The sequence below is a fragment of the Echinops telfairi genome, unplaced genomic scaffold (assembly GCF_000313985.2).
Source record: "Echinops telfairi isolate 266 unplaced genomic scaffold, ASM31398v2 ScPeMD7_1713;HRSCAF=2227, whole genome shotgun sequence".
Classification (NCBI taxonomy): domain Eukaryota; kingdom Metazoa; phylum Chordata; class Mammalia; order Afrosoricida; family Tenrecidae; genus Echinops; species Echinops telfairi.
Window position 1 is genome coordinate 21,261,793 of NW_022105611.1, and position 27,979 is coordinate 21,289,771.

Sequence of the window (27,979 nt, forward strand, 5' to 3'; positions counted from 1 at the left end):
TGCTATATCTTTGGATAGCCGCGCACCATCAGCTTTCTTCACCACATTTGCTTATGCACCCATTTGTCTTCAGCGATTGTATCAGGGAGGTGAGCACACGTGATATAATTTTTTGTTCTTTGATGTGCTAGCACAACTTAAAACAGCCCCCACACCCCTACTTACCTCCTGCCTCCTTGCAAGCAGCAAACCCAAGGAGTTGTCTTTTCCTTGGAAGTCTTGCTAAGTGTTCTTTTGCTAGGAGTCCTCTTAATGTGCCCTTAAATGTGACACATAGTTAAAATCATAAGATTTTAGAACTGTCACGGCCTTGAGAGACTTTCATTTTCTTGGTTTACTGCAGAGAAAAGTAAAACTCAGAGTGAAAGAGATTCACTCACTCACTTGCTGCTAGAACTGGGCCTAGGCCCCCATGACCTGGAGCCCTCAGGCCTGTGTCTACAGCCACATCCCACACTCCCACACAGTCACAGGAGCCTGCGCTCTCTGAAAAGGGCATATTAAGAACCAGCTACCTTCTAGTGCAAGGTGCCTAGTGAGCAGTGCATGCATATGGATGCTGTGCGCAGTCGTTCAGACCCCGAGTCATCCTGTGACAGCACCAGGACTGAAGAAATGAAGACACCTCCGGACTGAAGAGAGCACGCTGATGACTGGGGCACGCACACAGCTTAGACTGGGGGATTTAGACAGTTAAGCAGCGTCCTGTAATAACACAGGTAAACACCGAGCATTGTGACAGCATCCAAGCCATCTTAAGGAAGACTTCTTTGAAGAGGAAAGTACAGGATCTTTTGTTTTCCCTAAGAAAGCTGGTTATTTTTAAGCGGTCTATTTACAGTCCCAGACCCTTATGTACGGTAATGAGTCCGAATGGGCTTGATGGCAGTGAATTTGGTTCTGAGTTTATTTAATCATTGATACGTGATTGTGTGTGTTTACGTAAGACTCCAAACAACCCAGAAGCAGTCACAGTGAGAAGTGAAGTGACTCCCTCATTTCCCTTCCTCAATCAGAGTGATCACTATTGGAGGCCTGCAGTCTTCTGGACATCCTGGATCCCCGCTGGGCAGGAGTAAACTGTCTTCCCCCTTGATTTGTTAGTCCATGTGATTTCCAGCTCTGGGGCTAGCGAACCCTTACTCTGCCCCTGCAGATTTGAACCAGTTCATCATTTAGCTAATCTGCTCTTAAACTTCCATGTTCTGTGTACATCTTTCATAGAGCATCCTATTTTGCTCCATTTCTTTTTAAAAATCAGGTTTGTACAGATTAGAAAGTGATCATCATAACAGCATAGGTTCTTCTGTGTATATAGTGCTTTATTGCACGCCAAATGTGTTCACATGTTTTGTTTTCATTGGCTTGTCACAGCTCCCTACGTAGTATGGCTAGTAGAGTCCACCCCAGTTTTTAAACGAATATGGATACGGGCTCCGAGAGTGGGCTGGAACTGCATCCAGTGAGTGGCAGAGCCTGGCTTTGAACCAAGATCTTCCTGGCTTCATCCCCAGCCTCACGCTACTGCCAGAGAGTCATGCAAGAACTGGGATTCCCCTCTGCACTTCCAGTGTAGTCATCTCTTCTTCAACCACCTTGGGCCACCTCCCCAATTAGCATCCCCACCGCTGCCCTGCCTTGCCCACTGGACACCTAGTTCATTAGGGAAGGGCCCCCTACAAAGTCTGGAGTAAGGCCGGAAGGCCTGCCATGCCCACCCCCGCGTAGTCCACTACTCCCACTCCTCTGCCCTGAGTGGCAACATACATTAAGCACTCCACTCATCATCTCAGGGATGATGGAATCCTAACCTTTTCCGAGACACCGTGCTCTGTCACAAGCATTGCTCTTTTTAAAAGAGATTAATTCACTCGCTGCATTTTGTCCCTTGGTGTAAATCACAGGAGAGCGCAAGGGTGGCTTTCTCAGGCCTCAAAGGCCCTTTCAGCCACTCTCAGCAGGCAGCTACCCGCCCTGCTGGCCCAGGGCTTTGAAATGACTGCCCGCTGGGCATTCACTTGCAAAGCAACAAAATGAAATGTAGGAGAGACCCGGGTTGTGAAAACTTAACTTCTTGGGCTACTACTCTGCTCATGGAGGGGAAGTGGGGGATGGGTCCCCCAAGATGTGAAAGAGGGAATAATAGTCCTTCAGGGCTGGGTTTCTTGGGGGGTTGAGTTATTTCTGGCCCTTCCTTCAGTTCCTTATGGAGACCTCCTGGGGTGTCTCTTCATCTTTAAAACCATCTGCGCTGTCTGAAAATTTAAACACTGCCATCGAGTCTTCTCCAACCCATAGCAACCCCATCAGACACAAGAGAACTGTCACTAGAGCCCAGGCAGCCCTGGTGGCATCGCTGTTACACATGGGGCTACGGTCCGCAAGGTCAGCAATTCGAAACCAGAAAAAGGGGGCTTTCTACTCCAGTAAACTCACGGGGCAGTTCTACCTTATCCTATTATAGGACCCTATTATAGGGTTCCTGTGACTTGGCATCAACTGGATGGCAGTGAGTTTGTAGGTTTGAGGTAGAGCCCTGGTGGCATAGTGGGCTGTACATTGGCCAGTTAACAGCGAGGTCAACAGTTCGAAAGAACCAGCTGCTTTGTGGGACAAAGATGAGACTTTCTAGTCCCATAAAGATTTCCACTTTCAGAAGTCCCCAGGGTAATTCTCCTCTGCCCATAGGCTGTAATTGACTCAGTAGCAGTGATGGGGTTCCCAAGGCCCCAGCCTTTACTGAAGCCAACTGTCCACTCCTGAGGACTTGCTGGCGGAGTCCAACTGTGGATCTTTGGGTTAGCAGCCAAGGGCTAAGTGCTGCAGACCGGGGCTCCTTTCAATGGGGACTAGGGTCCCCATCTCATAGCTAGCAAGTGACAGAGCCCACATCTGAATGGACTCTGGCCTTTGAACTCCAGAGGTGCTGCTTTTTCTCATTATACCTTAGACCTGAGAGGCTACAAAGAATGATGTTCGGTCAGGAAGGTTGGCAGAAATTCAGTGCTGAAATTTCACGAAAAACACCAAGCTTTGTCTCCTAAATACCTCTGACATTCATAGAACCCTTTCCTTCATATACTGCAGACCTCTGTGAATCTGGCAAGGGATGGGGAGCCCTAGGGAACCCCCTGCATGCATGACAATACCTTCCCCAGAGTGTTAGATGTAGCCTGTAGCAGAGGCGGGGACAAACCCCCCTGCTCTCTGGACTCTCCGCCTTGTTCAGAGAAAGTCTGCTCTCTTCATTGAGAGGGTAGCAAGCTTAGAGGTTCTCTCTCTCCTAGGAATCCCTCCTCACAAAAGAAATTCCTTCCTGGCTCAGGACCTCCGTCTCTGTCTCATCCCAGTCTCATCCCGGTAGCCAGCATGGAGCCTGGCACACAGTGGGTGTGGGCACATGTTTGTTGGATAAGTGAATAAAGGGATGCCCAGAGCCAGTGTGGCTTAATTACCCAGGTCATCCGGTATGATCATGTCTTAGTATTCTGGTAATTGCCCAACCTGCCACTACCGGCTTAAGACCAGACACGGTTTGATCAAAGTGATTGGAGTAGAGGTAGGAACTGCTGTATATTGAATATCTTCTATAGGCCAGGTCCTGGGCTGGGATCTCCCTGCATATTAGAGATCAGTGTCCTCATTTTATAGATAGGGAAACAGAGCCTCGAAGAGGAATTTGCTGAAGGTTCTATAGCCAGAGTAGAATTTGAATTCAGGTCTCACTCACTCCACAGCCCTCTGTCAGTGCTTTTGTTTTCAGTGTGTGACACTGAGCCCTCAAAAAAGCCTTGATGGCATAGTGGTTACCGTTCTAAACCACCACCCACTCCTCAGGAAAAAGGCGAGGCTTTCTACCCCCATGAAGAGTGACAGTCTCAGAAACCCACAGGGCAGCCCTACAAGTAAGTGGGAATCGACTCGAAGGCAGTGAATGTTGAGCCCTCAAAGAGCGAAAATACGGGGCATCCCATTTCTTCAGCCCTGCTTCCAGAATTCTCAGGCTGCTCTAATAATGCCAGGGAGATGATGTAGGACAGGAAAATAAAGAAGCAAGAGACCCTCAAAGGCAAAAATCCCTTCTACCTCCAGTGGGCAGTGACCCTTGCTCTTGGCCTGGTCCTGAGAGGTTGCCTTCACTGAGTGTCTCTGCCCATGCTCTGCTTCCATATTGACCTGCCCGACATCAGCCCCTGGGTTTATCCCAGCAGCCTCCTGAAGGGGCTTCTTGTTCCCATTTTCTATTCCCCCTTTTCCAATTCAGCCTGGGTATACTATTAGGCTAATTTCATAAATGTGTGTGTCTCAAAACCTTCAATGACCACTCCACTGCCTGTGGTAGAAGTTTAAGGATGGCCAACAGCCCCCTGCGTGCGATTGATGGTGGCTGGTTTCAGCCTCTGCTGAGGAGGTTCTTTCAAAGGCTTCCTAAGAGCCCAGCTGCTGCAAGGGAGTTTGTGGTATCTGCCCAGAGGGAGAAGTGCAAAGCAGAAACTCTTTGTGTATCATATATGTATTAAGTGTGTGTTTTCTTACGTGCTTTTCTGAAGAGTCATTTGCTCTGATTATATTCTCAAAGGGGCTCTAGTGGCCTCACGGCCTGGTGCTTGAAGCCCTGTGTGGCCCCTACGTACCTATGTTTCTGTGCTGTGAATTTTCACCCAGACGGAGCTACTTGATAGGCTCTGCATATATATATATATGCTCTTGCAGTTCTTCTCTGCTTCCAAATCGAGTCCTGTTGCCTCCGCCCTCGCTGGCAGGCTTTTCCTCCTCTTAGCTGTTCCCATACTTCAAGGCACAGTAGTTCAAGTCTTTGTCCTCAGCAAGGAGTCTCCGATGGGCTGCATCCAGAACTCCAGTCTCTCCGTGAGCATTTGACTACACCACATGGCTTCCTATCTTAGGAAGGAGGTTGTGTGCAAAAACCAACTTTTGTCTCAGAGAAAACTTGTCCCCAGCGTTCTAAACCTTGGACGTTTAACAGTGGACCAGGAGACTATAAAAATCGTGAACATTTCTCATTCACTCTTCATTCACCTCCTCCAGGAGCTCTTAGAAACCCCCTTGTAAGCAGGAAGTGGCCCAGGTCTAGGCCCCTCATTTGTAGTAAGAAGGCCAAGTCTTTGACCAAAAGAAAGCATCCAAACTGGAGGTGAGTGACAGGGTTTCCCAACCTCCACCCAGTACTCTTCTCTTACATTCTGTGCCTCAGTCATGCCAGGCCTCTTTCAGAGCTTCATACCCATGTCTTCTGGTGTCACCCCCTTTATCATTATGTCCTCAGAGCTTGGCTCCCTTTTGGTGCACTTGTCCCACTTCACTCTCTCATTGATGAGATGTGGCGTTGTGTGTTTGGTCGCCTTTGCCCCACCCCAGTGCATGGCTGAGGCCTTGAGGAAGTGGTGGCTATCCCTCAGCACCCCACTCTTTCAACAGCAGAGCTCTTGTGTGGCTTGGGTCCTAGGAACGTTAACTACTGATTGTGACAGAAAAATGGTTCTGGGACTCAAATTCACTCCTCCAGGCCCTGCCCGGTACCTACTCTGCTCGAACCTACCGAAAAGTAGACAGCTCCCCAGTCACAAGCAGTAGCCCACCAGTGTCCCAAACCCTCCAACTCCGTCCCCCATAAGTAGAACCTGCCTTGGCAAATCACTCGCCTTTGGGCTTTTCTGTTTCTCAGCCTTCTGCAGCATTAAGGTCAGAGAGCACACCTGCAGACGAGGTCTCCTGCTGTCTTCTGTTACCCTCTCATTAGTCCATGTCTGAGCCCCAAGTTGTGTGCTTCTTTCACCCTCCAACACAGTCTCTAGCCTAGGACCAAGCACACCTACTGCTTCAGTGAAGTAAATGTAGTTTTTTTATTTTTCATGGACCCAGGATCTGTCAAGAAAAATCGTGAGGAGAGAGGGATTCAAGCATGGGAGTAATTATTAACCTGGTTCAAATCACCAATAAAAACTCACTGCCATTGAGTCAAATCTGACTATTAGCAACCCTGTGGGACAGGGGAGAACTACCACTGTGGGTTTCCAAGACTACCTCCTTACGGGAGTAGAAAGCCCAGTCTTTCTCCCACGGAGCAGCTGGGGTTTCAAACTGCTGACCTTGTGGTTAGCAGCCCATGTATAACTACACCGCCAGTGCCCCTCTCAAATCACAATCCTACCCCTTAAGTAGTGTGTGACCTTAGCACGTTTCTGTGCCTAGTTACCACATAGGATAAAGAAGAGATCAATGTCAACTTCTTAAAGTCATGTAACGAGTAAAAGAAAGCAAAGCAAGTATGTTAAGTCCCTGGGAAATTCCTATCTGACTTGGTTTTTTTCCTCCTCTTCCATCTTTCACTTCAGGGTACCCTGTTCCCAGAACCCACACTTCAGACTTGTAGTGATGTACTTTCAGCTTTTTCTCCGCCAAGCCATAGCATGTAGATTAAAATAAGCTCATGTGGATTCTTTGAGGAATCTAATCTAGCTTGCCTAGCATTCTTTTTACATCTTTCTTGGGTTAAAGGATTTCAACATACAGATGCACTTGGTGAATGTGATTCTGTTGTAAGCTGGCGTCTACCTTGATAAAGAGTGGCGTCAGGTGTTCTGTACTAAGCAGTGGATTTGATGAGTTCGGAAGCTTTCTCGGGAAGGACTAGAGAGAAGGACTAGAATAGGCAGAGGCAGAGAGAGGGCAGTCTAGACCAAGGAAGTTATGAATGTCAGGACAGTAAGTGAGAGAAGGCACATTGTCATCTTAGAAGGTTGGGAGGACAGCAATCGTCAAGCGGATAGACTGAAAGGAAGGAAAGAGGTGGAGAGAACCTTGGGTCAAAAGAGTGGCCAGAGAGCTGGCATAGGGGAATTCTCAAAGGCCTTTCCTACTTCCACCCTCATTCCGTTGTCCTGTTTACTATCATTTCTTCTGGGGTTCTGACTGTTCTTTTCATGGTGAATCTGAAACCAAAGCCAGGCCTGTTGCCGTCAAGTCCATCTCTGTTCACAGTGAATTGTGATACAGGTTGCGCGAGACTGCCCCATAGGGTTTCTGAGAGTTTCATCGAGTGATGGTGGGGTTCTAACTGACCACCTTCTGCTTAGCCGCTGAGCTCTTCACCACCAGGGCTTCTGGACAAGCCACAAACTGAAAATATTTGTTTGTTTTCAGGCTACTGTCAGAAGGTGCAGACGTCAATGCCAGGCACAAACTTGGCTGGACAGCTCTCATGGTGGCAGCCATCAGCCGAAATGAGAGGTAAGAAACCTCTTTCCACCTGGGACTGCGTTAGCTAGTGAGGTAGTTCTCCCACCCTTTCCCCACTGCTAGCTTCATCAGAGGTGGGGAGATAGGGAGACAGAGAGACCTGGCTTTAGGTCCCATCTCTTATCTCTTGTTTACTTTGTGACTTTAAGCAAGTCATTAGCATTATTGTGTCTTATAAATGATACTGTGTGATGCTGTGTGCGTGGTCAATTACCAACATCCTTTTTGTGATCCACCTTCTATCCCTGTTGTGAAGTCTGCAGTCACTTCCCTCGGGGCAATTTTTCCCACTGGGGTAACTTTTTGAAGCTTCTGAAGGAAGCCAGGGAAAATAGGGAAGTTCTGTGCTGTGATTGGACACACAAAAAGTGGATAGTTGAGGCAATAATTTTAATTGTCTCTTTAAGCAGGTTCTTTAAGCCTTTTATCTGTCAGCAAGAACCACTTTGGGAAATGCCATGCATGTGGCAAAGAACAAGGAAACTAGGATATAATAACCTCCTGGTACTGTCTGCTCAGACTGACTGAAACACGCGGCTGTAGTTGACATGGGTCTTCTCTTGCACCTCTGCCTTGAACTTGTTCCCAGCCACTCAGTTTCCTTATTTGCTTTCTTTAGTACCAGACACTTAATCTTTAAAAGGAAGATTGATGTATGTAAGAGAGACCTGGAATCCATACCTGGTTTTGACCAAGGTACCATCCAAGAATTTGACAACTCCACAAACACCCTGCTTCCTCATCTGAAATGAATCGATTATTTCTACAAATACTTAGTTCATGTTTGCTCTCACCCAGACTCTATGCTAATCTTTGGGGGAGTAGAGACCCTGGGGAGCTGGCAGTCAAAACAAAGACAGGCAAAGAGACATAGTCTACTGTCATCATTTATGTAAGAGTAGTGTGTGTGCATGATAAAGTAACAGAGCATGTGAGCGGGGCTGAATCTGCAGGTAGAGTAGATGCTTGCTATATTCAGGGAAACTCAAGTAAGACAATGCATGTACTACAGGTTATCAATAATAATAAGTCGTTACTCTCTGATGCATCCATCAGACACACCTCTCTACACACAAACACACATGTGTACATACAAGCAGTCAGGCTGTCAGGCACTTAACCATTCAATTCCTATTTTCTTAGTGTCTGTTATGTGTCAGCACCAACCTGAGACCAACCAAGGCTGGTGTGTTCTTTGCACAGTGAGACAATGATACTGTATTTCTATTACTATTTAAATTACTTCCAAACAAAGCAAATTTGGGGGAGGGCAAGGAGGAAAGAGGAAGCAATAGACTAAAGGTTTGTCAAGTATTACTGTGGGTAAAGGGGAAGATAGTGAACCACAGAGGAGAAGAGAAATCGAAGGGGGATGAGGGCCAGGGTAAGCTCATGGGGAGTTTGATAAGTAGCTTAAATTGTTGAATACACAATTGCTCATCTGAAATGTAAACCTCCCTACTTCATTCACAATAAGAGTAATATTTTTAAAGTCATTAATTTAGAAGTGGCATAATAGTTTTGAAAACTCAGAGATTGTCAAGTCGGGGGTGTGGGAAAGTGTCAGCTCGGTGGACCTTTTCAGCAGGTCTCTTCCTCCTCTTCACGTCCGCCTTAAACTGCTTGACGACTGAGCCCGTTTCCCAGCTCACCTCCAGGGACTCTGCCACCTCTGCGCTCCAGAAGCATTTCGCTTCTTGCTGCTTTTCTTTGTGGTTGTGCCTATACATGTCTCATTCCTGCCAGGCAGTGAGCTCCCCTGTTCTCCTAACTGTTCATGACGGAACGTGTCAAACACATACAGCAAACATTGTAGAGCAAAATGAGCCTCCTTGTAACCACCACAGCTTCAGCAGTTGTCTAATCATGGCCAATGTTAGGTTATCTGTACTTGTTTCTCCTTGAGTATTTGGAAGCAGATCTCTGACTCATTTTTGTATCCTTTGTAGCACCTGGCAAAGTGGCATCGTTCTTTACACATCACGTTTAAAACCATTATCAGTTGATTCCCTGTCTGAAAGTTGGGATGTTCAGAAATTGAGTCTGGAAATACACCGAGGATCTGCTGTGCTCACAGGCCAGCAAGTGCCCATAGCCCTGTGTGCTCAAGCTGCTCACCTTGTTTTTTGGGCACCACTGTCAGCTGAGGGATGCTTGGTGATAGTTCCCAGTTTGTGCCCTCTCTCTTTTAGCCGGCATCTGTCATTTAACCCAACAATGGTGACTGATCCAGGATTGACATCCCTGTACATCTTAATCCAAAGTCCAGTGCATTTTCTGTACTACCCACTGCTACTTCACCCTCGCCACACTCCTATCAGTCTTTTCCCCTTAATTTTAGGTGTTTCCACCTGCAGGAGACAACCAGTGCTGGAGAAGAGGAAAGGTGATGATCTCTTCAACATATGGTGCTTTCAGAGTTGAGACTGAGCAGGAAACAACACCACACTTAAGAGTACTGTCAATCAGCAGTCAGACAGCGAGTAGAAGTGCTTTTGGGGCTTCTTCTCCCTGAATCTAATGAGTCGGTGGTTTAACTGATTGCTCTGTCTTTATCCAGGACTATTAGTAAATCACTGATACTAGTTGAGTTTGGCAAAGTGAGAATGATGGGCTGTATTTATTTGATTTGGTTCTTAGGACTAATTATTGGCTTTATAAGCACCCATTTTGTGCTACCCCCTTCCCCTCCAGTGCATAGGGAGGACAGATTCTTATCCGAAATAGCACACTTCCAGGTTGGAGTTTACATATTCAATTCACAAATACTTTTTGCCAGCTACTGTTCTAGGTAACAGTGACAAGCAAAGACCTTTACCTTCATAGAGCTTATTTGTATACTGGTGGTGGCTGGTGGGTCAGGTGAGGCAGGGATAGAGGATAAACAATAAATATAATACATAAATAAACTCTGTATTAGAAGGTAAGAGACGCTGTGGAGTAAAATCGGGGTAAAAAGGACTGGCAGTGGTTCATTGTTGCCAGTGAGTAAGTTGGCCTAGTTGGGCAGGTACCAGGTGAGTAGAGTTGGGAAGGGTCGTCAGTGTCTGTACCAGATGGGTCTGCAGTAAGTTTCTCCTCATCGGGAATGTACTGATTATCATCTAATTCTTCTCCAAACACTTCTGAAATCCTATCAGCTAGCTACTCCTAAAATGTTATCATCTGTAGATCGGATTTGGAATAGGGGAAAGTGAGGATGGCGATAATCCTCGATTGAAGACTGAAAGCAGAGAACCTTTACTTCCTTGGGAAGACTGGTGGCCAAGCTCCGGAGAGAGAGTCTTGGAATAGGCCCATCATTTAATGGCTTTGGCACACCTTAGTGAGACCTGTTTAAGCAATGAGGTACTGTGTTAAATCTTTACAGATATGGAATATGATAGTCTCTATATCCTTTAAGGACTTTAACTTCTTGTGAGCTTGTATTTATGTATGTTATTTCATTTTTAATAGGAAATGTAGTGGTGTAGGGCAAAATTCAGAAAGTATGCATGGGACCCCTGTGTCACACCATCTACAGAAATTAACCCAAATGGATCCGTGACCTAAATATTAGGGTTTAAAACATAAAATTCTTTTTAACAAATAGAGGAGTCTATTTGTATGATCTTTAATTTGGCAATGGATTATTAGATTTTAAGATATCATAAGCAAAAGCATGAGCAACAAAAGAGAAAAATAGATAAATTGGACTGCTGTAACAATAAATAGTAGCATTTAAAAACACAAAATAACAAGTGTTGCCAAAGACGTGGAGAAATGATTACCTTCATCCATTGCTAGTGGGATGTAAAACGGCATAACCACTATGCTTGGCAGTTCCCCAAAAGAGTTTGGCAGTTTCTCAAAAAGTTAAACATAGGATTGCCATAGGACTTAGCAATTCCATTTCTAGGTACATCTTCCCCCAAACTAAAAACGGACTCAGGCTGATTCTTGTTATACCAGGGATCATTATAACACTATTCTCAATAGCCAAAAGGTCGAAGCAGCCCAAGCACCCATAGGCGCGTTTGGATAAACAAAATTGTGGTATAGCCATACAAAGCAGTGGAGTCCTAATGCATACATGTGGATGAACCTTGAAAACGTGCTCAATTTAAAAAGCAAAGTACAACAAGATGACTTATATGATTTCACATATGTGAAATTTACAGAGGCAAATTCATAGAGACAAAGTAGATCAGAGGTTACTAGGAACCAGGGCTGGAGCGGGACAGGGAATACGTAGAAAGTTTCTGTTTGGAATGATGGAAAAGCTGTGGAAATAGTGGTGATGATTGCACATACTGTGAATGTAATTTACTGCCCCTGAGTTGTACACTTACAAATGGTTAAAACGGAACTTTTTTAAATGTATATTTTGCTACAATTTAAAAAATGGGAAAAGGTATACATAAGAACAGAAGAGTTCCTAGGGGACGGACATCAGAGAGGTGGGTGAAGGGAGGCATCAGACAGTGTAAGATACGACAAAATAATAATAATTTATAAATTATCAAGGGTTCATGAGGGAGGGGGCAGTGGGGAGGGAGGGGAAAAATGAGGAGCTGATGCCAGGGCCTTAAGTGGAGAGCAAATGTTTTGAGAATGATGAGGGCAATGAATTTACAAATGTGCTTTACACAATTGATGTATGTATGGATTGTGATAAGAGTTATATGAGCCCCTAATAAAATGATTGGGGGAAAAAACAAACAGAAGAGTTAAAACTAGATCAAGGTAAGTGTACACAGAAGAGTTAGAACTAGTTCAAGATCAGAGAACATACTGCTAAAAAAGAAAATAATTGTACCAGAAATAAATAAAGAGATTCTTTTCTGAAAACTAGTTTATTCTTTTTGTAAAAGTAACAATCACAAACATTTTGCACTTGTGTCTTGTGTATATGTATGATTTTACATAAAATGGGATTTGACTGTATATACAGTACATTATGTAGGCATTGAAATTGAATATTATATGTAAATAGACATTTCTCGACATACAAGGCAAAACAATAGTAGGTCTAGAGAATTTGGATTCTACAGGAGAGAATAACTCTAGCATTTCTTTATATTGTCCTTTTTTGCATCCAGCAAGCATTGTTTAAAGCTAAACTGTATCCAGCATGGATGTGCTAGGCTATGGAGAATTCATAATGTAATCAGTAACAGCCCTGCCCTTTAAGAAACCCTCTTGGACTGATGGCATCAAGGATTTGAGTAGTGGTGTGGCCGTTGACATTCTATCAGGACAGTCCTTTCACCAGCTTTAGTGACAGCTTGGGGTGTAGTATGGACTCAAGAAATAGTCACAAGAGTCTGGCCCCTTCTCTACCAAGAGCTCTGTGGGAGCCCCATGCCGCTGGAGTCTGGGTGCTTCACTCTATGCTGCACTCTGACCCAGCCCAGCGAAGGTTAAGCGACAGGGTCCCAGGATGGTCACTGTGACTAAGCCTACCCCTTCCTAGCTTGGGCAAATACACCCAGCCTTCAGCTAAATTCAATTAGTTTTTCTTTAAGGGAAAGAAATCCAATTTCACCAAACATGGACAGACGGTAGAAGGCACTTTGATGTTACAACCTCTCAGTGATGCTTTACTTAGTCACAAGTTCATAAGCAAGAAGGCTTAATTACTTGAGAAAACACAGGATTAAAACTGGACACAATGGCTGAGTATCCGCTCTCAGTCGACTTGATTCGAACTCATGCACCCAGTTCGTGTGTGGTGCAAACTTTGATGTGTGCTATGACAAGCTGAAAGTCATGACCCGCTTGGGGATACTCCTTCAGATGGCATTTGTAGGCTGGGTAGGCGGAGAGGCAGGGTCTGCCAGGCCTATTTGCTCACCTTTGATGTCCATACAGCCCCAGGCCTCACTGTTTGCTCACTCACTGAAGGATGGATTGGGAGCCTCCTACCTTTGCTAGTGGACAAAGGCCAGCAATGGAGTGTGACAACTGTTGACCATTCCAGGAATCTGGCGGACCAGCACAGGGCTTTGGGCGACGCAGAGACAAGGAGGCCAAAATTTGTTTGTTAGGACAGCCATTGCTCCAGATGTAGCTTTCCTTAAAACCCTCGTGTTGGTTGAGTGCTTAGAATAGAGGTGAAAAGAGTCTCATGAGTTTTAGCAGTACCAAGCACTGCCTGACCCTTTGTCTAAGGGCATCTTTCTACTGGAAGGTTAACTTTTCCCTTTCCCCTTCACCAGAGTGTATGGACAAAAGATGGTGATTTGGAAGAAAAATGGTTTGATTTAGAGCCTTATGGTTTCTAATTAATTGTCAAGATATGTCTGATTTGATATGTTTTGACGAAAAGGATTTGAATCCACAGCCTATAAAGAACTCTTATTGTGGGTATCACCAAGTCTACTATGACTCATAGCAAGTCCATGCGGCAGACTAGAACTGCTTTGTAGGAATTTCTTGAGTATACGTTTTATGGGAGCAAATCGCCACATCTTTCTCCTGCAGAGAATGGATTTGAACTGCCAACCTATCAGTTAGCTGTTTAGCACTTACCTATTGCACTACTGTGGCTCTTAAAGAATTCTTTCAACTTAATAAGGTAAACAGCCTGATTTTTTTTTTTAAGGTCAGTGTGAACAAATTCCTCACTAAAGAAATGGATGACAGATAAAGCACATGAAAGGATCATAATCATTAGTAGGAAAATGAAAAATAAAGCCATAATAAGATATACACTTACCATGACAACTAGAAGTTAGAAAAACGAACAATACCAAGTGCTGGCAAGGATTCAGAGCAATTCTCATACATTGCTGGTAGGAATACACATAGTAAAGCTACTTTGGAAAACACTTAGGCAGTTTCTTATAAAGCTAAATAAAATGTGCATTAACATACAATTCTGCAATCCTACCTCCTATGTGTTTTACCCAAGATAAATGAAAATATAAGCCCACAAAAGACTTGTACACAAATGTTTATGGCAGCTTTAGTCATAACTGCTAAAACCAGTAAACAACCCAAATGCCCATCAATTGATGGATGGATGAATGAACAAAGTATGATGAGACCATATAAATAGAATAGTACTAAGGCATAGCAAAAGCACCCACATGGATGAATATCAAAAGCATTATGCTAGGGCTCAGTAGAAAGTAGATGTCTAGAAAAGAATGATGGCAACATATGGACAAACATGCCTGATACAATTGATGTATGAATTGTTGTAAGAACCCCCAATAAAATGATCTTTTAATTTTAAAAAAAGCATTACACATAGTGAAAGAAGCCAGACACAAAAAGCTACCTACTGTGTGATTTCACTTTATAATGGTCTGGAAAAGGCAGACCTGTAAAAACAAACGAGATCAGTGGGTGCCAGGAGGTAGGAATGGAAGAGGGGCAGATAAAACTGAACTTTTAGGAGTGATGGAAATAGTCTATATCTTGATTAGGGTGGTAGGTCTATAGCTGTACTCCATTGCTACAACTCTTCTAATTGTATCCCTAAAAAGGATGAATTTTACCATTCGGGTATCATTACAAATGATACCCCAATGAACTCACTTATAAAAAAGGTGTTTTTAAAGTTGTCATGCCTCTTTAATTTTCACTGCTGTATGCAGTGGCATGCTGCAAGTTCATGTTTTTATTAGTGCTAGAGTGAATTGACCTTGTTCATGGATCGGGGCATGTTTCCCAGTCTTCTCGTGAGTGGTATCTGCTCTCGTTGTGCAGGGCCGTCGAGTCAACTGACGCAGCACAACCCGTGTGGCGTAAAGCAGAGCCTGCCTGTCCTGTCCTGTCCCTCCTCACATTGGAGCTGATTGTTGCAGCCACCGCGTCGGTCGGTCTGTCTCTCGGAGGGTCTTCTCTTTCTGCTGACCCTCTGCTTTACCGAGCATGCTGTTCCTTTCCAGGGACTGATTCCTCCCTCCCTCATATTAGAGAATTATATAATCTGATTGTGAGTAGAGAAGAAAGATGTGTGAATTCCTTTTTATTTTTTTAACTTTTATTATTTTAAGCTTAATTTATTCCCGAGCCATGAGTTTTTGCTTCTTCAGTTTCTTCTGGGAAATCTTTTTCTTCCGTGCAACCTCCTCTTCTGGCTTGGGAACGATCTGTTCCTTCTCACTCAGGATCATATCAACGTGGCAGGGGGAGCTCATGTATGGGTTGATCCGACCGTGAGCTCTCTAAGTCCGGTGGCGCATCCCAGGGGCTTTGTTCACCTGGATGTGCTCAGTGACCAGAGAATCCACATCTAAATCCTGGGCACACCTACCAACACCACCATTGTAGTGTCGGAAGGGCACACACTGCTTCTGCAGAGAGACGTCTTTCAAGTATTTGGCAGCTTTCCGGATATGCATGCCTTTGATGGCTTGGGCAGTTTCACGGGTGTTCGTGAAGTGGACCCGGAGGTTTGACCCTCTTGAATTGCAGGATTTTGTAGGGTTTTCTGGGTCAAGTGAGTAGCTAACCATTTTGGCAAGTCACCTCAGGCCGCTACAGTTAGAGCGTGACTTCTTATAACCACTGATAAGAAACTCTTCTAATTGTATACGTGTGATAAAATCATGTTACAGTGGTATCCAGTGGATTTACATAATGAACAAAGCATGTGATTCTTCTTTATAGAAAGAGAAAGTGGTAGAGTCCAGGACTGGGAACATTTTGAGCTCTTATTCCTGAGTGACTTGATGGAAGGCTACCTTTGCAGTGCAGCCTCTATGGTACTTTGGGAACCAAAGATCCCAAAGGAGGGTTGGCAGGGAAGGTTCGGAGCTCACCCTGCTTGGGGGCCTGCTGGTTGCTTTCACAGGCCCCTGCCTTCGAGGAGAAGGCGAGAAGCACAGGGCTCCAACACAACTGTTTGAAATTCCCCACAAGCGCCTCCCTCCCTCCTTCTGCCTTTTCTCCCGGAGTGCATTTCATCAGCATCGGAAGGACTGGTTCCCGGCACTGCCTTCCCTTGGCCAGGGTCCCTGAGGAGCTAAGCTAATGAGTGGATAACACGCATTTGCCAAGGGCTTCCTGGATGTGGTACCTGGGCTTTGTTAATTTTAAAATGCCACCATCCTTGGCTGCAACCCATTTAATTTTCTTTCACAGCAGTCATTTATTCTTAACGTTTACTTCTTTTCCCTCCATTTTTAAGAAACCAACAGCCCAAACGAGATTGCTGTCTTCAGGAGAAGTTTTTAAAGGTCTTTCTTTGTGGGCCACCACACTACAGCTCCAGAGGTGTTCCTAGACTACTGAGCTGGGGCTGCCCTCTCGGCAGGTCCAGGGACAGCCTCCCTGGGAGGCTCCACTTCCTTGCTGCTGGGCCAGATGCCAGGGACAGGAGAGCATCCCAGCACCATACTTGAATGCAGGTCCTTAGGGAACCTGAGCTTGGGGAGTTCGGTCCTGCCTTAGGGCTTTCAAGCCCCTTGAGAGTCACCAGTCTGTTCTTGGCCAAGCTTTGTGCTACAGACTAGTGCTTTCTCCTAAATGGAGAACTGGGCTTCGTGCTGTCTGACACCTGACCGTAGTGATGGTGATGGCTCTAGTTGATTGGTTGCTGTCTGTGTGCCAAGCCTAAGCCAAGCACTTCGCGTGTTGTTTCTCATCTCACTATACACCTGAAAGGGAGAGATGATTATCTATCCCTATTTTACAAATGGGGGACATGAAGTGCAAAGATGCCCTGGTTGTACAGATAGTGAAAAGATAAATCAGAATTTGAGCCTGCAGCTCTCTGAACTCCAAACCCTTGGCCTTCCCACTGGACTGCACTACCTCTGGCGGGAGGGGACAAAGAGCAAGACCACATGAAAAGACCAAGTAGTACTGGGGCCAGTGGTCAAATCAACTCGGGGTTCTCGTGACCTACTTTGTGCTGATGTGTGAGTCTTAAAAAAAGACAGAGCATGTCCTTTGGCCTCTAGAAGCTGATAATTTTGCTTGTGGAATGTGGTCAGTGCCCTGGGGAGACCAAGGAGCGTACTCGAATTTGGGGGCACAATCGTGAAAGGAGGCCCTTTCACATGGGTTGGGCCTAGAAAGAGGGACAGTATTTTAAAATGACAATGGTAGGAAATAGGACAGCATTTCTAGAAGAAGGACTAGTTTGAGCTCAGATGCAGAGGTGGGAAAAATAGAAATGTGTCTGCTAGTGGGTGATAACTGGCTTCGTTTGGAGCACAGAGAATGTGAAGGAGAGGCTTGGGCTGTAACAGTCTTGCATTTAGTACAACCATGGTCTCTAGAGGCGACTTCATGTTGTCCTTGTTGCTAGATGCCATTACCTTAATTCTAACGCATGCGTTACGGAGTAGAATCTCTTCATAGAGTTTTCTCGACTGTGTTCTTTATTTCTTTTTTTTTTAATTGGGGGCTCTTACAGTTCTTATCACAATCCATAAATAGATCCATTGTGTCAAACGCATCTGTACATATGTTGTCATCATCTTTTTCAAAACATTTTCTGTGTTCTTAATAGAAACAGATTACAGGTCTTTCTTCTTCACTGGTACCATTGCGTGAGTTTGACCCAGAGCCTTTAAGGTTAGCAGTTGAGTACACCAGGGTTCAGATCCAAGCCCTTCCTCTTACTAGTTATGTACCTGTGCATATTCTTTCATTTCTCTGTGATTCAGCCATGGAATGGAGATAATATACAGATCTACCTCAAAATGCTTTTGTAAAGTTTAAATGTGGAAATATATCTAAAGTATATAGAGTAGTGCTTGCCATATTATAAGCATTCAATCAGGGTTTGCTGCTTTAGTTAATAGTGGTAATACTGACTTAATTATTATCTTTAGCACTACTCTGCTCGCTGCTGTTTGTGGGTACTCACAGGAAGAAATTCCTGAGTGCCTTGTAGGTAACCCTACCTCTGACTAAAGTGAGACCTGTCTCTCATCACTATCTCAGAAGGGACTCAGAGGCAGTAGAATTTGGCAATGCTATTGCAAGTTCTATTCTTCCAAGAAGCTGGGCCCAGAACTTGGGACCCCAAAGCAAGATACTTTGATGTTGGGCTGGCTCTTGTCCCAGGTGGCCTCCTGCCCAATGCTGGAGAGTGTCCAGTATTTCCCAGCAAGGAAGGGTGGGTGGGAGTGCTGGCAAGGTGCCTAGAATGTCAGCACTATGCCCCCAGAAAAGTATGCCGGGCTTGATGTTTCTCCCACCCCTGCTGCTGTGGCCGATTATCTCTGAGTAACAAAGAGTCATTTCTAATCCCATTTGGAATCGTTGTTCAAGATAATCCTGTTTCATAGTAATGATATTCCAATTCTAGCATGTACCCGTTTCTAGCTTGGCAGACACATGCATTGACCTCAAACAATGTAAGATGCTGCTCCCTAGTTGAATACAATGCCAGCTCCTTTGCCTAACATGACAGTGTCAGGGTTTACCCCCCCCCCCAACACCACATCCTGTACTGTGTTTCTCTGTTCAGTGATGTGTTCGTGGCGTGTGTCTGTTGGGGTCAGGAGACCATCCAGTGGTCATTCACTTCAGCAGCTTAGGGATTATGATATAGCCCAGTCCTGCCTCTCGTCTTTAAAAGACACCAGATCCATTCTGCACCCCAAGCAACATGATTCCATGTGGTTACTAGGCAAGTGATTAGGGGTCTGCACTAGATATAGTGAATGTATCTGGGCTTCAGAAAGGTATCAACTGTCTTTCTTGATAACCACATGAGTGAAAGAAGATGTGGGATAACAGTCTTTCAGAGTAGTAAGTGGTGAATGGCCTGGTTCACTGTTGATAGATGAGCAGACAGCAGACTGGAGAGCAGATTATAGTGGTAACCCACCAGACTCTGCCCTATTCAGTAGTTACTCAACGATTTTATGAAGGTCATTGGAAAATGCCAACTAAATTATAGACTAAATGAAGTATGAAGAAGTAGCTATTATGTGGGGTGAACGAATTGGAGAAGTGAAAAAGATCTTAATATGCTAACACAGTGGTTAAGTCTCTAGTGCTCAAAATTAGTGGGGGTAAATGTGTAGATCTACTCTTAAAGCCAAAAAATGAACTATAATACCCAAGGTGAGGGAGACCCTGTCTAGCAACCCTAAAATAGGAAAGCTTGGGCATTGACTGAACATTCCACAGTGCAGTGTCATAGCCCCAGAAGTGGATTGATTCCATTCAGCACTTACTGTATATACTGCAGTATAAGCCGACTCGAATATCTGCTGAGGCATCTAATTTTTTTTTTTCTTCTCTTTTTTAACATTTTATTAGGGGCTCATACAACTGTTATCCCAATCCATACACACATCAATTGTGTAAAGCACATTTGTACATCGTTTCTCAAAACATTTTCTCTCCATTTAAACCCCTGACATTGGGTCCTAATTTTTCCCCTCCCTCCTCGCTCCCCCCTCCCGCATGAACCCTTGATAGTTTATAAATGGGTATTTTGTCATATCTTGCCCTGTCTGACGTCTCCCTTCATCCACTTTTCGGTTGTCTGTCCCCCAGGGAGGAGGTCACACACAGTTCCATGTAATCGGTTCCCTCTTTCCTACCCATTCTCCCTTTACCCTCCCTGTTTTGCCACTCACACCACTGGTCCTGTAGGGCTCATCCGTCCTGGATTCCCTGTATTTTCAGTTCCTATCTGTACCAGTGTACATCCTCTGGTCTAGCCAGTCTTGCAAGATAAAATTCGAGTCATGGTAGTGGGAGCGAGGCATCCAATTTTACCACAAAAACTGCATTAAAATGTGCTGGAAAACTCGCCTTATACTCGCATATATACGGTACTTTCCTCTGCTAACCCTGGGTGTGCGGAAGCAGAGGGGCGTGGCACAGCGAGTCCAGTGGAAGCACAGAGTCTGGTTGGGGATATCGTGGTGGTGAAGAGCACCAGCTCTGGAACGAGGCTGCCCAAGTTGAAAGCCTAGCTCTACCGCTAACTAGCTCCCACTTTCCTCACCTGAAGAAATGGAGTAACAATGGCCCTACTGCAGCATACAGAAATCCTCATAACTGGACCAGCAAATAGCACCGTGATAAAGGGAGAAAAGACTGAAGTTGTCAAAGATTGTATCTTACTTGCAGCCATGGAAGTGGCAGTCAAAAAAATCAAATGACATATTGCTGTGACAAATTGGCTGCAAAGCACCTTTTAAAAAAGTGTTAGAGAGTAAAGATGTCGCTTTGAGGACTCAGGTGTGCTTGACCCCTTATAGGCCTCGAAAAGCTGGACCGTTCGTAAAGACACTGGGGAAGCAGTGATGTAGTTGCATTGTGGTGTTGGGGAAGCATTTGGAGCAGATCACGGACTCCTGGAAGAACAGACAAACCTCTCGAGAGAAGCGCGGCCAGAAGGATCCGGAGAAGCAAAGGTGGCAACGGAATGTTGCTTCTCGGACATTGGGCTGTGACCAGGAGGGACAGTCCCTGGGGGACTGCGTGCTGGGTCAAGTTGGGGAGAGTCGTGGAGAACGAGGAAAATCCCCAATGAGATGGGTTGACACTGGCTTTATAAGGGGCTGAGTGGCTATCACAATGGGCTCAAACTTAACAATGGTGAGCATGATAGGACCAGGTCGTGTTTCATCTACTGTGCTCAGAGTCCCTGTGAGTCAGCACCTAACAGCAGCAACATGCAACACAGGGTTGTCGTGAAGAGTAAGCATCTTCAGAATAGGAATTAAGTGCTGCTTGTTTGCTTGCTTTCAATCCAAAGAAATATACCAACCCCATCATACTACTCTGGTTTCTAAATTAAAACAAAAACTTTTTTAATAAAAATATTTTAAAAACCCAAAATCTTTAACAACTAGAGTTTGTCTAGATTGGCCCACTTTTTGGCTACTGTATGTTCTGAATGAAGTACGTTTGAAAGACATGCATGTATATTTAGAACAGGCTCCGTATATAAGATTGCGATTGGTCTGGCGACCGTACAATGAATGATCTTGATTCTTTGGCCTTCTGCCTGTTCTTCCATGCATTCTTGAGCCTGGCACTAACCTCACTTCTGGTTGGACACACTGCTTTGACCTTTGTCCATCTGAATCTGCTGCCCCACAGCCAGCCACTCTGGCTCGCTCTGCTTTAACCACTGCCTACAAATACCACTGTCTTCCTTCGGTTCATACCAAAAATCCAAACCACTTCCTCCAGCATGTCGATTCTAACTCCTAATGGCCCTTGGTAGGATTTTGGAGGCTAGAAATCTTTACAGGAACAGAGAGCCTCATCTTTCTCCTATAGAGCAGCTAATGGTTTGAACCACCAACCTTCCATCTAGCAGACCATTGCCTAACCCACACCACCACCAGAAGTCAGAAAGCCACACTCACTGCCTTTGAGTTCATTCTAACTCTTAGCTACCTTATAGGATAGTGTAGAACTGCCCCTCTGGGTCTCTGAGACTGTAACTCTTCACAGGAGTAGAAAGCCTCATCTTTCTCCTGTGAAGCTACAGGTGATTTTGAACTGCTGACCTAACCCACTGTGCCACCAGGGCTCTTCAGCACCACCATAGACAATAACTATGGGTTGGCAAGGTAGACTAATGGAAGTCAGAGGGATGAAAACCAGTGTAGTATGGGGAATGTGCACCAGATTGGGCCTCAGACAGACCTGTTTAAATCCTAGCTCCTTTGCTTATTTAATGTGTATCTTGCTGAGCATCACCTGACTCACTTATAAAATGACACTAATCCCTCACTGCGGAGTTGTTACAAGCATCGGAAATAACAAATATAAAGTGCCCAACACGCTGTAGCTGTTATGATCATTGATCTTTACCTTGTAGAAAAAGTAAACAAAAGATGATTATCCTCGTTTGAGGAAACCGGGGTGGATTTTCTGAAGACACCTTGCTTCCTACCTAATCTTTAATTCATTTCCTATTAGAGCTGGTTTTGAAATGAAAGCTCTCCCCGCCCTCTTTGCTCCGAGCTCATGACCCCCGGCCACAGGACTTTTGGTCAGGCCACCCTGGCTTTCCTGACCAGCCAGCAGACCTGGTCACTGACTGAGGCAGTTTGTTTGACTTTCCAGCAAGCCTCCTGAGTTGTGTCCATTTTGCTCCCGTCTCGCAGAGAGGTATGTGCTGAGTGGAGACTAGGTTTGTATGTCCTTTGTCTTCTCCTGGGGACCCAGACCACGCATCACTTTAACCCAGTGTTTTAATGTTAAATTGGGGTGGTGAGGGGAGTGTTGGGGGAGCATCTTCCGAGGCTTGACATTGTGTTGGGGATGACCTGGACCTGGGATCACTGCCCTTCTTGCTTCAGCAACCCCAGCTGCTCGCCAGACGTCTTTGACACGTGCCCGGCTCAGCCACAGGCCTCCGCTCACACCACAGGTTTCCTCGCTCTTCCTCTAGACAGTGTCCGTGCCCCACACCCCTCCGGCCACTGCGAACAGAAAGCTTCAACGTCAATCGATTTAACTGCCCTCCCCTGCATTGTGATTGCCCACTGCAAGAGCTCAACAGGGTCAGTGCAAGCCAAGTCCTACATGCGCTCCCACCTCTAATCGAATTACAACCTCATCAGCGCCTTAGGAGGGCGAGGGCTCCAAAGGAAGTTCCCTGAGCTGCCACATAGGGAGGGACCTTGCTTCCTTCTCCCCTGTCTCCCCCCATATAAAGGAAGCACTTCATTTCTTCATCATTTACGCAATGCACTCGCTCAGAAAGCATATTAATCAGTTTTTGTGACCCAGGCTCTGGGAAATACAGTTGACACATGACCTTGTTTGCCCCCAGTCTAGTGGGGAAGCAAATACAAAGAGGCTTCAACATTTCCCACGAACTTTCTGAAAGCCCCCCTCATAAAACTAAGCAGATCATCACGATCCAAATCATGATACTGTATGATAAGGGTCCCCTACCAGGGAGGCGAGTGTGAGGTACTGTGTAGACCAAGGGGAAGGTACTGGGATCAGAGCCTGTGGAGTCGGCAGCATTGTCGCTCAGTCATCGAAGGTGAATGAGCACAGATCAGTTGGAGCCCACGGGACACTCTCAGCACAGAAAATGCCTCAGTTGATGTCCTTTGGTGAAATCCAGAAGGTTCAGTGTGTAGCCTTATAACACACTTATTTCTCAAGCCACCAAGGTGACTAGATCAAATGTAAGAATTAGAAGTTCTGTGATTCAGAAACTCCTGGAAGTGAATAAACTTTGGGGACAAATAGGCTCAATTATATGCATAAGCAGATGGGAATAGGGAAACCAGTCCTTTTGTGATCACCATTCCATGCTGCTACACATACAAGGGTAAGTCAGAACACACTGTGACTGGAGTCCCAGTTCCCAGGAGCAGTTCGTTTTAAGCAAACCATGTTTAAACACGTCTCTTCGTTTAGTGGATGGTTGCAGACAAGTTCTCTGAGCAACACCCCTTTTCTCATTAACCAAAACCAAGCTCACTGCTCTCAAGTGGGTTCCGACTCATAGCCACCCTGTAAGACTAGTTGTGTGACTTTCTGATCCTGTAACTGTTTATGGGAGTAGAAAGCACCTCATTTTCCCACAGAGCAGCTGGTGGTTGAAAACTGCTGACCCTGTGCCATCAGGGCTCCTTTGTCTCAATAGGGTGCCGTGTAGAAGAGAGAGAAAACGTCCAATCAAAACAGTCGCTTTCAGGGACATCTCCTAGACTGCGATAGATAAATTTATGATAGAGGTCGGCTCAGAAGACCCTTACAGGGGTTTTTGGTGGGGAGGGGGCGGGGGGACAGGGTACTCCACAGGAATAATCTGGATAGATTTTTCTCAGTGAAGGAACACAGGATGACCACAGGAACATATTATGAAGACATTTTAAGAAAACTGGAAACTGCATGGGTGAGGGGAAAAGTCCCTTGAGGATGCCCACACTGTCGTTTTGATGCGGCGTCAAGCACAGAGTGCAGAACTCCTTGAGGACGGGTTGAGACGCTGGAACCACCACCCTCAGGAAGTGGGTAGAGCTGTGTAGAGTCTAGAACCAGTAGCTTCACACTTTTAGATTCTTGGTCAATAAGGGTTTCAATGATGATGTCGTAATACTTTTTGACTTACCCTCCAAGAGCTAGCTCTTGCTTCTGACTGCGGCAGAGGGCTTCATCGTGTGTTTCGCCACCTTTCATTCCCTGGTCCCCCAGTGATGGCACTTAGATTGCCGGCCACTCTCCTCTGCCACAAAATGCTGCATTCGCGATCTCCCAGGTGTCCCTTTCTAGACCTGGGTGAGCACTGCTCTGGGATAGCGCAGTGTTGCCGGTCAGAGAGTGAGCTCCTTGAATGTGACGAATTACTGCAGGCGGCGTTCCCAGAACGGCAGCACTTGTGTACACCCTGACAACGGGAAGTGAGCCCCGGGTCCTCGTGTAGTCACCAGCACTTGGCGATTTCAGCTCACTCTTGTCAGTATGTTGGATTGAAAGTAGTATCTCGTTTTGATTTGCATTTCTCAAATAACAAGTGAAGTTAAGGCTTTCTTCATACACTTAATCATCTCTCAGGTTTCCTCCTCTGGGAATTGCCTGTTCATATTCTTGTTTCAGTCTTTTGGTTGGCTTCCTTGACTAGCATTTATACTAGGACCTGAGTGAAGGCAAAATGCTCCTACAGACTGTTAGGTGCCCAACAGTCAATAGAGGGAAATGCAAAACAATATATCCTAGTAATAAGGGTATGGATGTGCCTCCTTAGGAAGTTCCAAGTTTTGGGTTCAAATCTCAACTCTACTTCTTAGAGTGAGATGACCCTTATCAAGCTTCTCAACCCCTTGGTGCTTCAGTTTTCTTGTATGTAACCTTGTCCCTTAAGGTTGTTGTCAGGACGAGTTTCTATTACATGAAATATTTAAAACATTGCTCTAGCCTGATCTGAGCTGACTCCAGGAAGGATCTGCCCCTGTGGGGCACTGGGTTAGGTGCCTGTCCAACCAAAAGCCTAGCCATCTGGCAAGATGTTTAGGGCCGCCAAGCAGCCAGATTTCTCTATTACTTGTCCTTTGCAGTGGGACTGCTGTCCTCTGAGCTTTATTAAAAATGAAGGGAATCTTCTCTGAGGTTGCAGGATGCGTCACTACGTCAATGCTTCCCCTCATTGGCCTCCAAGTTGGTGAAGTGAATTGCCTGTTCCCTTTGATTGCGTTAGCAGCCCCGGGGCCCAGTCTAGTCACTCTTCTTTCCCATCCGGCTAGACCACTGTCTGCCCCCAAGGGCAGCATACTTGGTTGCTTGGACACGTCTTGCAGCCTGCAAATTAGACAGACGGAATCAATACCCTTGAACCAGGAGAGGCCCGAGTAGCAGAGTTAGTGACACTAGCTGCCTAGAGGGACAGCCTGCCATGGTAGAGGATGTGATTGAATGTTGATTGGACACAACAGCAGAAGATTAACCAAATTATTGTCCCTTTGAGTTTAAATCTTATCTCTTGGATTTTAAAATAAGCCAACTCGGGCAGAATATAGAAGAGCTGCTTTCTTCATTGCTGGGCTGTGCCAAAGGAGTATGTTCCTAGGGCTAGTCAGGTGTCCATGAAGATGGAGATTCATGCTACCGGCGTATATGGACAAAGGAACAAGAGCTCACATTTCGCTTGAGAGCTCCTTCTATATTCTTGGTACTGTAGAGTGTTACCTCTTTTAACTCACTCATAACCTGCAAGTGCAGCATCAGTATCCCCATTGTTCTGGGAAGGAAGTGGTAGAGCTTTGTTTTGAACCCAGCCATGTTGTCTTTCCAATTTACATGTCACAATGTATATTTCTCTTGTCTTCCCCATGGTCCAGCCACAGGGTCAGTTACATGGTAATAATAGTGATTATTTGTTGAGCACTTATTATGTGTCAGGCATTCTTATAAGCACGCTACATACATAAACACAACCACATGAGCCAGATATTCTTCCTAGCTCTAATAATTACTATGAGGCTACAAAGTGGTTTTCTAATTTTATTGTTCCTTCTACATTTATTAAATGTCATTCTAAAGGAAGGGCAGGAGCTTTCCTTTCACCCTCATTTACTTAATTTCTTTTCTTTTGGGACTCATGGAATCTTACTAAACGGGTTGCAATCCATGGCTGTCATTACTCATTTCCATGCTCAGATGGTGCAAGTCTTTAAAGACTGTTGTTAGTCTGTACACCATGTCTACCTCTCTGGCGGATCCTGCTTCACAGTGCCTTCAGTGAATGCGCCCATCAACAGCAGCTTTTTCCTACCCTCTTGTCTTTTAATCTTCTGGGAAATAGGAAACCTAGTGCAATCGTGTTTAAATTGTGCGTAAAGAATCTGTTAGGGAGAACCTGAGTAACATCATTAAGAAGTAAATATCCGCATTTAAGCCTGGATTTTAGCTGTGTAGAGACCCTTCTTCCTTCTCTTTGAGATCTTAATCCATATTCTGATACGTTACCCATGAAAGGTTATATACAATCAATATAGAAGGACCTCAGTTACATGAAAGATAGATTTTGGTTCCTTGACTTACATGTAATGGGGAATCCCATCATCCTTTGGGCAGATGGATAGCCAGATGCTATGTCTGTTGAAGGTCATCACCCAGTATTCACTTTTCAACCTGGTTGAGTCCCATAGACCAGGTCGTTAAGATGAAAGTCAACATGATGCAAAAATGGAGGCTGACACCATCAGATTACCAAATGGAGGATGACTACATTATTACATAGTGCTGCGCAAATTACAGCTCAGCCAAGTTGACTCAGCCGGCACAGCCAGTGTTGCAGTCTGCTTTAGGGAGTAGCAGCAGGGGTCTTAAAAGCAAGGAAGAGTGAGTGGAGAAAATGAAAGACCAAACGAAATCACTAGTCCGAAGAACGAGTGAACCCTAGCCTCCATTACCCTGAGGCCCGAGCTACTGACCGCTGTGGTTGAGATCACAACAGTAGGTCTTGGGCAGAGTGGTTGAAAAATATAGGGAACAAATTCAAAATCATAAAAAGACGAAACGTGACCTGTATCTTAGAGACCGATAGAACTCTTGAGAACTTTAGCCACTCATCAGACCTGGCACTGAACTTCCCCCCAGGCATCACCTTCCAGGTGTCTCAAGTGAACAGTTGACATCCATAAGGAACAAACTCATCAGAGCTACCGAAAGGGCAGCAGTTTTCCAAACACCAAGTGCAGAAGGCAAGAAGGACGAATGGAAACCGGGAAGCCGGGTAGGAAGTAATAAGAGTGCTGTTAACATCAAGGGGGTTACAATTCGTGTCACAAAACAAAGTGTGTATCAACTGTTGAATGGAAAACATCTGTTATATAAACGTTCACCCAAAATAAAATTTTTAAAAATTGGAGATGAATATTTAATTACTACTTCTTAAAGCTATGTGTGTGGAGGATTCCATTTTTTTACATAAAGAGAGGCATATTTGAAAAATCGGAAGGATGTTATATGTGAGGGTAAGTGAAAACCTGCTGTAAGATCTTAGAAACATTTATGAAGCAAAAATATTAAAGCGTGAAACTGCTGCATCTCCTCCTCCAGGTCTCTGCACTTCTGAAGGTGATCTTCCCCTCTCTCTAACCTTTCCCCAAAGAATTCTGCACTCTTCGATTTGCCACGTCAATAAGGCAGTTTTACTTCCTCCAGGCACTCAAGTTGTGAACCTTTTAAATGTTATTTCCACGTTGGAAACAAAAGAGGTGTAAAGGGGCAAGATCAGGGCTGTAGGATGGACGGTAAGCCTTCCCAATGAAATTGCTATCGGACAGGCCTTGCTCCCCTTGAATAATAAACAGGTACCTTCTTG

The 27,979-nt window shown here is 45.2% G+C and overlaps 1 protein-coding gene across 5 annotated transcripts in view; it reads left to right on the plus strand.

Moving 5' to 3' along the window:
• CLPB (caseinolytic mitochondrial matrix peptidase chaperone subunit B) overlaps positions 1-27,979 on the plus strand; it is a 163,153-nt gene that overhangs the window by 26,660 nt on the left and 108,514 nt on the right. For 3 of the 5 annotated variants that reach the window (XM_045293127.1, XM_004708797.4, XM_004708798.4), the window contains exon 3: positions 7,165-7,251. The exons of the other annotated variants lie outside the window; for them this stretch is intronic. In XM_045293127.1, coding sequence (XP_045149062.1) covers positions 7,165-7,251 — 87 coding nt within the window. The remainder of the gene's footprint in view (positions 1-7,164; positions 7,252-27,979) is intronic. 5 annotated transcript variants of the gene reach the window in all.